This window comes from Mustela nivalis (assembly GCF_964662115.1).
Source record: "Mustela nivalis genome assembly, chromosome: 1".
Classification (NCBI taxonomy): domain Eukaryota; kingdom Metazoa; phylum Chordata; class Mammalia; order Carnivora; family Mustelidae; genus Mustela; species Mustela nivalis.
In genome coordinates, this window is record NC_139020.1 from 87533518 (window position 1) to 87548906 (window position 15389).

Consider the following 15389-nt stretch of genomic DNA (forward strand, 5'->3'; position numbering starts at 1 on the left):
ATCTTGCCATTTCCAATGACATGGATAGAACTGGACAACCTAAAAACTCTCAACAAATTAGGAATAGAAAGAAATACCTCAACATAATAAAGATGATATATTAAACACCCCCAACTAATATCATGCTCATTCAGAAAAAAAACTGTTTTTCTCTCTCTCTCTCCCACACACATGTGCATACACACACACTGTTAGAATTAATAAATTAAATAAATTTATGGAATGTAAAATCAATATGCAAATATCAGTTGCATTTTTATACACTAACAAGGAACTAAATTAGGAAAATAAAGTAAATTAAGAAAACAATCCAATTCACAACAGCAACCCAGATAATAAAGTACTTTGGAATAAAAGTAAGGAGGTGGAAGCCTTGTACACTGGAAACTACAAAACTTTGTTGAAAGATGTTGAAGAAGATACAGACAAATAGAAAGATATTCCATGTTCATAGATTGGAATAATTAGTATTGTGAAAATGTATTATCTACCCAAAGCAATCTGTAGATTTAATGCAACTTCTATCAAAAACCCAATTCCATCTTACACAGAAATATAAAATCAATTCTACAATTCATTTGGAATTACAAAGACCTTGAATAGCCAAAATAATCTTGAAAAAGTAGAGCAAAGTTCGAGGAATCACACACCCTGATTTCAAAATATACTCCAAAGCCACAGTAACAAAAACAGTATGATAGCAGCACAAAAACACACATAGACTAATGGTGCCAAATAGAGAACATATAAATCAATCAATCCATACATATATAGTCAACTGATCATTGACAAGGGTGCCAAAAATACACAATGGATAAAGGATAGTGACTTCAACAAATGGTACTGGAAAAACAATATACATATACAGAAGAATGAAATTGGACCCTTTTCTTACATCATAACACAAAAATCATAACTCCAAAAATGGAGAAAATTCTTAAATTTAACACATTAAATTGAAAAAGCTTCTTGGGAAACCAAAGGGAAAAAGCTTCATGACATTGGTCTTGGCAAAGATTTTATAAATATGACACCAAAAACACAGCCAAAAAAGTAAACAGGTGACTACATCAAGCAAAAAAGTATCTTCACAGCAAAGGAAACAAGCAACAAAGAGAAAGGCAATCCACAGAATAAGAGAAAATATTTAAACACCATATATCAGATTACATGTGAATCTCCAAAGTATATTAAAAAGTCTTAGAACTCGATGAAAGAAAGAAAGAAAGAAAGAAAGAAAGAAAGAAAGAAAGAAAGAAACCCTAATAACCTGCTTAAAATATAGGCAAAGTCTTGATAGACATTTCTCTGAAGAATGCATACAGATAGCCAACAAGTAGATGAAAAGATGCCCATATTCACTTATCTTCAGGGAAATGCAAAAAACACAATGAGATATCACTTCACACCTGTTAGGATGGCTATTATCCAAAAACAAAGACAAAAAGTTGTGGAAAGGATATGGAGAAATTGGAATCGTTTTGCACTGTTGATGAGAATGTGAAGAGGTGCAGCCACTTAGGAAAACTGCATAGATATTCCTCAAAAACTTAAAAATAGAAGTACCTTGTGATTTAAATATGGTCTGGTATAGAAAATTTAAAAATAATCCATCAGCTTTTTGAAGAAAATACTCAAATTGAATTATTGGTCAAAGTGATCATTAAATCCAAGTGCCGAATTTCTTTTTTATGTAATCAGTCAATGTAAACTTACATTAACAGCTTCATCTTCCGTTAGACTTTCATCTATTGTTATATTGGGCAAATCTGGCCAAACCTACAAAGAAAGAAAAAATAGGAAAATTGTTGAAAATAATTTCAGTAAAGTATGACTATGTTGTAAATAAAGTATAATAGGGTTCTTAGGGTTCTGGTGGCATATTATTATTATATCTTGAGATCCCCAGACCAGTAATTTTTTCAATTGTTTTTTTTTTCAGTTTGTGTTTTGGTAAATGTAACATTTGCAAACCATTCTCATATTTCATATTAATTTCCTCTTTAATATGCCAATAGGAAAAATAATGCCAACCTTTGTAGTAGGTAGTGATATTAAAACTGATGTATGTAACCAAAAGTTCTACTCAGAAATAATATGAAGGGGGCGCCTAAGTGGCTTAGTTGGCTAAGCAACTTCTTTTCGCTCAGGTCATGATCCTAGAGCTTTGGGATCGAGTTTCACATCAGACTCCCAGCTCTGTGGGGAGTCTGCTTCTAGCTCTGACCTTCTTCCCTCTCATGCTCTCTCTCTCTCTCAAATAAATAAATAAAATCTAAAAAAAAAAAAAAAAAGAGTATGAAGGCACATACTAAATTTAATTTAATGTGGTATATTAAAACTGTTTCTATAATTATTTTAGCATTAAAATCTAAAAACAACAAACATTTTTATTTAAAAGGAATTGAAGATCTGAGTTGGATGATGCCATGCTAAGGTAAACATCTTCTTTGTTTTCTCAATTAGTACTAAATACTCCTCTCTGTCTTTCCATATCCCTGCTTTCCCACCTACTAGTGTTTTCCTCTACTCAACCACAAACACACAACTTGAGCCCAAATTCAATCATGCTGAAAGCTCTGAGAATTTGAATCTATGTTGTAAAACCTACATAGTTCCATATTTTTTAAAAAATGTAATTAATTCCCAAGGACTAATTACCTACAAGAGATTAGTTGTGGATGGGGAATAGTTCACTAAAGGAATGGCAAAGAAGATAGAAATCTGAGAAAATGTATAGATATTTAGAATGAGAAGATAATACAAACGAAGGGAAAAAAAACTAACCTTTCTATGGTCAATATGCCATACTCTATACTTTCATGTTTCTTTTTTTTTTTTTCTTTCTTTTTTTTTTTTTAAAAGATTTTATTTATTTGACAGACAGAGATCGCAAGTAGGCAGACAGGCAGGCAGAGAGAGAGAGAGAGGAGGAAGCAGGCTCCCTGCAGAGCAGAGAGCCCCATGTGGGACTCGATCCCAGGACCCTGAGATCATGACCTGAGCCGAAGGCAGCGGCTTAACCCACTGAGCCACCCAGGCGCCCTATACTTTCATGTTTCTTAAAATGTTATGATTTGTCATTAAGTTTATTATAGGATTTTTCTATTTTATGTTAATTTTTAGTTTTGAAATATTTTGATTCACAGAAAAGCTACAAACATTATACCTAGAGGTTTTTTTTTAATATCCTTTATTCTGTAGCATTAACTAATTTATAACCTCTCTACAATCATCAAAACCAAGAAATAGACATTGATACAATATTTAAGTAATCTAGAGGCCATGTGATTTTTTTAAGATTTCATTTATTCTTTTTTTAAAATTTTTTATTTTTTATAAATAAAATTTATAAATATTATAAATATTTTTTTATAAATAAAATTTTATCGCCAGGGATACAGGTCTGTGAATCACCAGGTTTACACACTTCATAGCACTCACCAAAGCACATACCCTCCCCAATGTCCATAATCCCACCCCCTTCTCCCAAACCCCCTCCCCCCAGCAACCCTCAGTTTCTTTTGTGAGATTAAGACAACTATCATATGATCTCCCTGATATGAGGAAGTGGTGATGCAACATGGGGGCTTAAGTGGGTAGGAGAAGAATCATTTATTCTTTTGACAGGCCAAGACCACAAGTAGGCAGAGAGGCAGGCAGAAAGAGAGAGGAGGAAGCAGGCTCCCTGCGGAGCAGAGAGCCAATTCAGGCTCCATCCCAGGACCCTGGGATCATGACCAGAGCCGAAGGCAGAGGCTCTAACCCACTGAGCCACCCAGGTGTCCCCCATGTGTGAATTTTACCACTTTTATCACTAATATGGTATTTTTGATCCAAGATGAAAAAATGATTCTATATTATATTTCATCATGTCTCCCACAACAGAATTCTGTTTTTATTTTTCATTCTAGTTAAGACTATTGGTTTTTTTGTTTGTTCTTTTATAAGTAAGTCAAATCAGGATTTTTCTATAATATGTCAATATACCCAGGTCCGAATATTATTGTTTAAATGAAATACAATAAATTATAATCCTTGTTCAAGTCAGGAATATAAGTATGGCTCTTAAAAATTGTCTTTTTTATTAATGAAAGAAGTACAAACATTTAAATGACTTGCAATGTAGAATAATGAACAACCATCTTATTAATCTTAATTTTATAATACACAAAAGAACAATGAAAAGAAATTTAAAAAGTAAATTAAAATTTTTAAAAATGCAAAAAAATTTCATTTTGAAAAAAGATATGTATCAGCTTTCCCTGTTCTCTAATACACAAAAGACATTCTAATAAATGCAATTTAAAAATTTAAAATGAAACAAATACTAAACAAACATACAAATACATAAATTCTGTTTCTAATAATTTAAGTTGAAATCTAATTATATATTATTTTATTAGGTATTCAATCATTACATTTCTGTATTCTACATCTCTCTTTCTGAATATGTCTTTAAGTGTTATTTTTACTCAATAGAAAATTTTAGTGAAGTAACATTTTATACTTATTTTATTTCAAGATATCAGTTCAGTACCTTTGCCCAACAAATATCACTGGTATTAGGCCATTTGACAAAAACATCTTTCTCCATTCCTCTTTCAAATGCAGGGTAAGGCTTTGTTTCATTTCCTGAAATTGCTGGATCCTAAAATTAAAATGAAATATACACCAGGTAACTCTGGAATAAAAGTATGACCACTTAGGTCACAGTTATGAAACAAAATTTTCCATGACTACATTAACATTTTACTGTGCTCTCACACAGACTGGCAAATAGACTGACAGTCTAAATTTCAGTGTTCCAGCTAGAGTGTCCTCTAAATTCCTTGGAAAGAAATTTTAAGAACTCCCAAAAATGTACTGGCTGTGATTTCAAGAAAGATTACTAACATTTTTTTGTTTTGTTTTTATTTTTCCCAGTGGGATTACTGGCTGTGTAGCTTGCTTCCTTTAATGTATTGATAAAATATTCTCCCCACTGAATCACTAACCTGAATTCAAATTTCTAAACATGACAAGTGTAAGAAGCAATCCCATAGAATGATTTGAGAATTGTATAGAAATGGAAAATCCATCATAACTTTGTGATAGCTTCTATAATTTGAGGTTAGTTTGTAGCTTCAGTGATTATTAGAAGACAGCTTGTCTTTGACTTCCAGATTCAGTCTTAGATCTCTAAGGATATATCAAACTAAAAGTAGCTTGGTAGCAGCCCATGTAAATAAGTCTTAAAGGAAGAAAGTTTTAGATTTAGGAAGGATTGAAAGTAATAGTCTTCCTATTTTGAAACACCTCCCTCCCACTTCATTCTAGAAGAGAAATTTTAATGAAATCAAGATAATAAGACTCAGATAAAATATAAAATATAAATACTGACCAGGATAATAATGTATCTCATTCCTTCCTGTCTTATTTTGTCAACAAACTGAGGAAGGTCATGGAAGTTTTCATCAATTGTAAAGTCTAGTTGCCTTTCCATGTAATCAATGTCTGTATATTGAACATCCTGAAAGATATAAAGATTGTGGCAGTGGGGTAAGAATCACATGGGTCAGTGCATCTCATTCTGTCATCGTATAAAAATAATAGCAATATGAAAATTTAAATGCCTCTTCACTTAATCCTAAAGAGAATTAATCAAGTAACACAATGTTCAACAAATAAAACTAGTATATAAAGATCCAAAATAGTCTATAAGCAAGTTAATATAAACATTCTGTTCACTAAGAGTTCACTTAACAAATTTGATTCTAAATATTCTTTCAGATCAATATCTTTTGTTATGTAATTCCCAGAGGAAATAGGAAGACACAGGAGTAAAGGATTTGTGAGGCTATGAAATTATGTTAAATGCAATTTGGAATGTTGCACAATATATACAGAAATAGCTGTTTGTCTATTTCGGGAAACATAAAGCCAATGGGAGTAATTTCAAATAACTCTAACATTGCCAAAAAGGAAGAAAAAATTATTGGTAAATCCATCAATTAAAAGATTCTTTCACTTGGACACCTGGGTGGCTCAATCGTTTAAGCATCTCAGGTCATGATCCCACAGTCCTGGGATCAAGTCCCACAGCAGGCTCCTTGCTCAGCAGGGAGCCTGCTTCTCCCTCTGCTTCTGCTGCCACTTGCCTGCCTGTGCTCTTTCTCTGTCTCTTTCTCTCTGACAAATAAATAAATAAAATCTTAAAAAAAAAAGATTAATTAAAAAAGATTCTTTTATTATCTACCAAAGTCTTTTTAGAGTTAGATACCAAGCTTAAATAACCAAACTACTGCTTACAAGTATTTATAAATATGTTTAATAAATATATGACATTTACAAATATGTTTAAACTAATAAATGTTTGACTTTTCATGACATTGTTTAGATCTAAATAACAGATTTTTAAATTATTTTCTTTAAGACATTAACTCAATTTCTTCTTCTAGGTGTTATAAAAAGGACGGGTGATATAATGGACCTAATAACCTCCCTTTTTATAAAAAACAACCTCCCTTTTTATATAAAAAAAAATCACTTATATATATCTGCATCATCTATTTGTAGAATTAATTTCCTCATAATAATGTATTGGAAAATCACATACTTGATTCTACTACATGTACCAATGTCTTATAATGAGGCCCTTCTCTTTCTTCTTAGAATGAGTTCTTATATACCAAGTATTGTGGAATTCACTGTTTTAAGTTCTCCCAGAATGACCCCTGGGATTCCTGAATCTTGTTAAAAAATGAAATCACAGAGATGATTATTTCTGGATACTCAGTAATGTTTAGTTTCCTGAATATTGCAGGAAGAGAATATTTTGCAAGTGCTCCAATTCTGTGTTCCAACATTACTACTATCACCTATTTCAAGGCAAAAATCACTAAGTTTCATGTCTAATTTCTACTCTGTAATTTGTCACTTCAGTTGATGAAGTAGGTTTCTGTGGACTCTATTTCTCATATAAAAAATATGGGAAATACATCTGATTTCTTAAACAACCCAAAGTTTAGGAGAGAAAAACAAGTGCATAGTGAGTTGTTTAGTACAACTCAGGGCCATGGAACCAGAGAGAAAGGAGAAAAAGGAATGGTATTATCCCTTTTCCTTCATCTAATAAAGACACTTTATAAAAATTTCATAACCATGTCATTAGGTGCTACTAATAAAAACAAAGAATTATTGCCAAATTACTAATTTTAAAGTATGCATACTTATTTCATTTTGCTTTTATAGATAAAACATTTAACACTGTTTTAAAAATGGATATACATACATAGGGGATCTGAGCAGCCGCCATATCATTATATACTTGCTCAACTTCTGAAGTATTTCTGTACCCATAACGACATAATTGGAATCCTAAAGCCCAGTAAGGTGGCATGACAGGTCGACCAATTACCTTTGGGAGAAAAAAAAAAAAGTTATTTGTGAACTAAGAGTTACTTTATATCACAAAGAAAACTTAAAAAAAAAAAAAACCGTAGTGTCATACTTCATGGTATTGTTGTGTTGCAATTTCTGGAGTTGGGCCCAAAAATACATAAAAGTCCAAGATTCCTCCAATAATACGGTAAGTTAGAGCAGGAGTTGGCTGAAATGTAACGTCTGGAAATCCAAAATATGATTACATTTTTATCTATGTAAAATAGTTTACTAAAGAGTAAAATAAAATACAAGAAATTCAGCAAATGACTTTTACCCATTGCATTGCTGTTAAGTAAGAGAACTCCATGAGCATAGCCTTCATCTTCCAGAGCCATGTAATAGGGATGAAATCCATAGGAATTAAGTTTATACTAAAATAAAAAATTAAATATAATTCACATTTAAGTAATAATAGCATAATATTTAAACAATAATAGCATATGAATTTTGTGAAGGTAATATTCAAATGCATTGTAAGACTGAGGCTATATGAATTTAAAGGTTCTTTCTTTATACACAAAGCTATGCTTACATTAAAACATTTCTCCTTTAGAAAATAATTTCTTTATTATTTGAACCATCACTGCTTTAGAGCATACAAATGAATGTACAAATTTGTAACACCTACAAATTCTGTCATATTAACTGATGTAAAAACCCATTGGTATTGGTGTAGTTGGGTTTCTTTCTACAAGTGTATCTTAATTCATTTATAAATTGGCACTTCTTTTTCAATAAAAAAAAGTCCTAGAAATGTTGAAAATATTCAAACCTCTTGAGAGATTATATGGTAATACCTAAGTTTATATAATATTATATGATAATATTTTAAATGATATCTTCTTTACACAATAGTTTATAAACACTTAATTTCATTTTCACCTAGATCTTTTCATTTTTTGGAATACAAAACCTATATCAGGCTCATGAAATAACCTCAAAAGTCATAAAACTTTTAAGTTGATGACCACTAATCAAACTGACAATTTTAGGGGCACCTGTGTGGCTCAGTCTGTTAAACCTCTCACTCTTGATTTTGACACAGATCAATCTCAGGGCCTTGAGATGAAGCCCCGTATCAGGATCTATCCTGAGCGTGGAGCCTGCTTGGGGTTCTTTCTCTACATATCCCTCTGCCCCACCTCCTCCCCACTCTTGCTTGTGTTCTCTCTAAAAAAAACAACACACACATACACACACACAAAACTGACCTCTTTGACTCACACTCTATGTCAGTATTTGATCAGCATGTGGAAGAAGATTTATATTTTGAGTCAAGAATTATATTGACCTAATAATGTCAATACATTGTTGCATAGTTTTAAAGAAATACATTTTGTAAAACATTCTTTCAAGTTGAAACAAATGAAAAGCAGACTTCATAATCCAAGTTTGAACAATTATGACACAAATAAAAGTTGTTTGAGCACCTAACAATAAAAAGTCTTTGCAATAGTATATACACTTATAATCTTATATTGAATATATCCTTTAGATATAAGTCATGTGTAAAAAATCAAAATGAATTAGTATTTTTATTAAAATGTGTTTTTGCATGATATACTTAGAATAATTATAATTAATATTAGTTGTGCAATAAATTATTCATGAAATGTACTCCATTAATAAGATAAAACATTGGGAAAAGTGATATAAGCATATAAAAACGTTTCTAAAGATGTATTTAGCAGTATGGCCTCATAAAAATGCACACCTGTAGCTGGGTATCATAAAGGAAAAAATTAGCATCAAATCAATATCAAAGAAGCAAAAAAAAATTTTTTCAAGGAGAGCCCTGGTCAATTATTTCTACAAGCTGTGGATAAAAGTAGATTTGGCAGGGGATTCTGAATCTGAATATTTGTTTTATCACTGTAATCAAGGATGTTATCCATCCTATCCTCTGCTTTCACATGTAATTTAAGGTAGCTTTTTGTTTGTTTTTTAGAAAATCACTATCACAGGTCTGGGGCCCTTTGTCATTATTACTTCAATACTCAAGTTTAGGCCTACAGAGAAGTGGCCAAGATCCTAATCATGGTCTTAGTTGACTCACAGAGTAGTCAAATATTGATACCTACACCAGGGGGTTGGTCTCTTGTAAACATTCCCCAAGTATGCCAGTTCAGGTCTCTCTTAAATGTTGTATGTTCCACTTCCCCAAAACCGTATATATATTCTGATGGCAGGCGAGTAGATATTTGAATAAACTGGTTATTAAAAGCAAATCCAGGCAGGTGAGAATCCCAACTGAAAAGAAAAGAAAACAATTCTAATAAATACAAAGTATTACCACAAATACTAATGGTAATTCTTTCTTAGGTGATCTGAAAACCAGTAATATTTTTCTCTATGTACCTATTGTACTCAAATACCAAATGAAAATAATATCCCAATACATTTTTCTTTTGACTATGTTAAAGAGTATCTAAAATATGTTTCAATTATTTGGCATTATTAGTAAAATAAATTATAGATAAATATGATTATGGTTTATCTTTAGATATATACTGCTTTTTAAAATAAAATTAATATGAAGTTATAAATAATATTGGCCTAGAAGGAATATATGTCCCAGAAGCTGAAAGTCCTCTGTTTTCCTGTTGCCTTGAGATAATCACTGAGGTAAAATTTTTCTACATATGGATTAAGATGAAATCAGTGTCAAAATAAACTGTAAGGCATGGTGGATTTTTTTTTTTAAGATTTTATTTATTTGACACAGAGAGAAAGTGAGAGAGAGTACAAACATGGGGAATGGCATGCAGAAGGAGAAGCAGACTCCCCACAGAGCAAGAAGCCCAGTGCCTGATGCCATCCCAGGACCCTGGGATCATAAACTCAGCCAAAGGCAGATGCTTAACAGACTGAGCCACCCAGGTGTCCCATGAGGAATATTTTAATTGCAAGCTCTCCCTAATTACTACTCCTAATCTTTTCTTCCTTTATTTTGTATTTATAAAAATGGGTGTTTTAAAATAAATCTTGAGGTAATGTGTTACAAAGAATGTATTGTTTTTCTAGTCATTTGCAAGAATATAAATGAGGAAGAAAAGAAATTGAAGTTGGAAGAAAAAAGAAACATGAATTGCAAAGAATTTAGGATGTATTCAAAATTTTATCTTACGGATTTTGGAGAAGTATTTACTAAAAATAATGCTTTCCAAATAAAAATAAATAATGCCACTGCACCAGAATTTTTTTTACAAAATGACTTCACTTCTTATTCTCTGAAACAAAAATATTATCATAACAACACAATTTTTAAAGCAATACAGACATAATTTTCTTCATTATTTGTATCCATCCTGACAATACCTGAAAATATCCTGACAACATCTTCTAAAAAGTCTCATGGTAAGCTTAAATTACTTGAAAGTATCTTTTAATATATTACAGTTTATCTACAAAGCTCTACTGCTTATTAAAACAAAAATAATTTTTATATGTTTATTCATTGTAACATAAAAATACAGAGAGGTGTATGTGTATCAATTACCTTTCATCATTACCTGGCAGAGATAGTATTAACTTTATCAGATTTCAGAACTAAAATATTTCAATTTTAATTAATTTCTAATTAAATATTTACATAACATATTTCCAACTACTTTTTTTTTTTTTTTTTTTTTTTTTTTGCTAATACACTTTTCAAGAGGAGTCTTGGTTTTAGTTCTCAGCTTGATTAGAAGAAAGAATGTGATAATAATTAAATCAATCACATCCAAGATGAAGGTGAAATTTTGCTAATCCTTAGTGATAGTCCCATGAGTATGATAATTGTTCAGTTTTAAAATTTAAAACAGGTCAAGTTATTTAATAAAATTAAAACATTTTTAGTGTGATGATTAATACTCTAGCACAGTGAAAATAGTCTTACTTCCCCTCTAACCTAAAATCAAAATATTCCTCATATCAAGTAATTCAATCACTTACATGACTTTTCCTGTACTTCTCCTTCGAATCTGGATGCCAAAAGGATTTTCTTTGATTTCAACATCATAAAGTCTGTTTTCGTAAGTACTTGTTGGTGTGGTTGGAATGTTTAAAGGTACTGGAACTTCATATCTCTTATTTTGGGGATCATAGATCTATTGCAGAGAAATAATGAAAATAAAAACATTTCTCTCTTATTCTCTCTTATTGCTGAAATATCATGTAAATAATCATTAAATAATTTAATTAATTGCTCAGACAAGAATATTGTAATTCTTATTTATATAATTCTCAATTTTGTATCCATGGCTCATATATCTATATGGAAATCCACATACACATGTAATGAGATCAAGTTATGAATTATATTTTATCATTTTTTGTCATCAATTTTTCCATACAAAAGAAATCTTCAAAAAAATTTTGGAGCTAAATGTTCTCTTATATAGATACACAAAATTATTTACCACTTGATGGTTAGACTCAGAAGTTGTTTCAGTATTTTTGATCACATTTATGATCCTACAATGACTGTTAATGGTTATTTATGTTTATACATTTCTTTATTTTTTCAAAAACATTTCTTAGAAATGATAGTGTTAGGTCACAAAGAGTGTACTAAAATGTGTAGAGTCTTTGATATCTATTTTCCATAAATAGTTTACTAATTAATATTCTTACCAAAATGTATATCCTAATACTATTTTCTGTTAAACTAAAAGCATTTATTTTTCTAAATGTCATGTTATTCAACTAATAAAAGTATTTTAATATTACTATCTCTAATTTTTATGTCTTCTGTTAATTGTCTGCTTATGGAGACTTACTATTTTTCTTGGTTTTGTAAATTGAAATTTCTTGCTTTTTGTCATGTATGTAGCAAATACTTAACCATTTTTTGCTTTTCTTCTAATTGTTTATAGTGTTTGTTGATGTTGAAATGTGTTAAATTCTCATGTAAGAAAATATATAGGTTTTCATCTGTGGGATTTATACTGTCGTATCTATGGTTTGAAAGGATTTTACAAGGCAGATATAAGACAAAAATACATGTAATTTTTTTTCTGGGCTTATGTTTAATTGATATTATATATATACAAGTACATCTTTTACACATACACACATATTTTTTGTCATCTTTTTTCAATAAACTGTCAGGTATTTCTGGATGCAGTTATATACTGTTTCAATTCCATAAGTTTTATCATCTCTTCTTTTCATGAATTTTAATTATTGCCATAGCCAAATGTTTACTTCTCCAGATGAACTTAAAGAAAATTAATTAACTTTAAAAGCGTTAGGCTTATTTAAGATTTTTTTTTCTTTCTTTTTTTTTTAATATAATTTTTATTTTTTATAAACATATATTTTTATCCCCAGGGGTACATAGTCTGTGAATCACCAGGTTTACACACTTCACAGCACTCACCAAAGCACATACCCTCCCCAATGTCCATAACCCCACCCCCCTTCTCCCAAACCCCCTCCCCCAGCAACCCTCAGTTTGTTTTGTGAGATTAAGAGTCACTTATGGTTTGTCTCCCTCCCAATCTTATCGAGAAGAATAAGATTTTTTTTTTTTTAAATCTACCAACACTTTTCTGGGGGGCTTCTGGGTAGCACAATTGCCTGGGTGTCTGACTCCATTTGGGCTCAGGTCAGCAGAGACTTCAGGGTCCTAAGATCAGTCCTGCATCTGACTTCCCACTCAGCAGGACATCTGTTTAAGACTTTCTCTCCCTCCGCTCCTTCCCTGACCTCACTCAATAGGCTCTTTCTCAGATAAATAAATAAATCTTAAAGAAACAAAACAAAAACTATCAACTTTTTTAAGCCTTTTCTTATAACAGTCAATTTGCTCCTATGATTTTTGATATTTTTGTTGTGTCATTGATTGTTTTTCTCTCTAGATTTTGATAATGGTATTTGCCTCCATTTCTATTTTTAAATGGTGAATGATAACATACATTTTTTGGATACTATTTTACATCCAGTCATTTTTCTGATCTTCTTATCATTTTTAAGAGTTTTTGTAATGGATTCCCTTGGAGCTCTTAAGTAAAAGGTAATGAGAACAAACTGATGCCAGGGGGGAGGGGTGGAGGCAAGGGCAAAGTGAGTGAAGGGGTGTGGGAGATATAGGCGTCCAGTTATAGAATGAATACATTAGGGGGATGAGAGGTACAGCTTAGGGAATGTAGTCAATAATTTTCTAGTAAGGTTATATGGTAACAGGTGGTAGCTACACTTGTGAGCATAGCATAAAGTATAGACTTGTCGGATCACTATCTTGTGAACCTCAAACCAATGTAACATTGTATGTCAGCTATACTTCAATTAAAAACTAACTGCTACCTGTACTGTTGAAAAAAAAATTTTTTTCTTTTTATGTCTATTGCACTGGTCAGAAAATTCAGGCTGTTATTTAAAAATAATGGAAATAGTATCCTGTTTTGTTTTGGCTTTTTAATTATTTATTTATTTATATGAGAGAGAGAGTACAAGCAGGGGACAGAGAAAGAGGAAGTGGGGAGAATCAGACTCCTTGATGAGCAAGGAGCCTGACCTGGGGCTCAATCTCAGCATCCTGGGATCATGACTTGAGCCTAAGGCTGATGCTTAACCAACTGAGCCAGCAAACATCCGTCCTTTGTTTATCTTAATGTAACAATAAACACAGTCTGATTCTAAGTAACTTATGTATTTAGCAAGAATTTGATTTTTTTTTAAATCACCACTACATGTTTAATTATACACAAAATTGCAAAAGTAAGAAGATTTATTTATGGTGCTCGTAGGTATGAGCTGTGTAGGGGGAAAAAACCTTTATTTTTATAAAATCAAAATGTCTACAATTCAGTTGCTAATCCTTAATATCGTAAAACTGAAGTATCTAAACTATTCGGAATCTTTTGTTTTGAGAGATGAGTCATTCATTGGGATAGTTTATATCAAACATACCTTAAACTGCAGCATATCATTTTTGTGATATTTCACCTCCACACGAAGAGTTGAGATGGGGTCAGAAGGTAGCTTTATTTGAGCTCTTGTAGGATTCAGCTGTAGGTCAGTTGTTATACCCATTGATGAATACTGAGTTGTACTGACCAAATAAGGGTTGTATTGTCTAGGAAAGTAACAATCAGGTGCTTGGGAGCTAAGAGGAACCTAAAAACAGAATACATGTTCATTGCCAGAAAATTATAAACAGTACAATATTGAACTCTTTAAAAAAGGTAGACATATTTAATGACATGTTGCATAGCTTATCAATTTTATTATTTAACTACAAAGTAAAATTATAATCATAACACAAATATCTATTATGCAACCTAAAATATCGTACGCTAAAATTTTATGTATAATATTTATATTTTGACTCTAAAGATAGACCAGTAGAGGAAAAGAATCAAATGCCATAGCTTTTCAAAAGAATATAGAATGATTCTATGGTCTTAGCAAAAATTAAGTATATAATGGGGTGCCTGGGTGGCCCAGTGGGTTAAAGCCTCTGCCTTCGGCTCAGGTCATGATCTCAGGTTCCTAGGATCCAGCTCCGCATTGGGCTCTCTGCTCAGTGGGGAGCCTGCTTCCCTCCTCTGCCTCTCTGCCTAGTTGTGATCTCTGTCTGTCAAATAAATAAATAAAATCTTTTAAAAAATTAAGTATATTACTCATAAATCTTGATTCCATGCTTATTCTTATTCTTCATACTGACTATTGCCTTTTGTATGTAAAATGGCTCTACAACAACCCTCAGAAGGGCCTGTACTTAAAGTTCTTTTCTTGGGGAGCCTAGGTGGCTGGGCAGGTTAAATCTCTGCCTTCATTCAGGTTGTGATCTCAGAGTCGTGGGAGGAATCCTGGGATCGAGTCCGGTATTGGGCTCTCTGCTCAGCAGAGAGCCTGCTTCCCCTCTCTCTTTGCCTGTCTCTTCGCCTACTTGTGATCTCTCTCTGTCAAATAAATAAATAAAATCTTAAAATAAATAAATAAAGTTCTTTTCTTTTACTTAAAATGAAATTATA

The 15389-nt window shown here is 31.7% G+C and overlaps 1 protein-coding gene across 1 annotated transcript in view; it reads right to left on the reverse strand.

Annotated features, from left to right (window-relative positions):
• Nucleotides 1–15389, reverse strand: part of SI (sucrase-isomaltase) — a gene marked incomplete at both ends in the record, with an annotated part of 103707 nt that overhangs the window by 34342 nt on the left and 53976 nt on the right. The window contains 9 exons of the mRNA XM_082738358.1: nt 1717–1779; nt 4541–4651; nt 5384–5512; nt 7274–7399; nt 7493–7605; nt 7700–7796; nt 9507–9675; nt 11362–11516; nt 14323–14526. Coding sequence (XP_082594484.1) covers nt 1717–1779; nt 4541–4651; nt 5384–5512; nt 7274–7399; nt 7493–7605; nt 7700–7796; nt 9507–9675; nt 11362–11516; nt 14323–14526 — 1167 coding nt within the window. The remainder of the gene's footprint in view (nt 1–1716; nt 1780–4540; nt 4652–5383; nt 5513–7273; nt 7400–7492; nt 7606–7699; nt 7797–9506; nt 9676–11361; nt 11517–14322; nt 14527–15389) is intronic.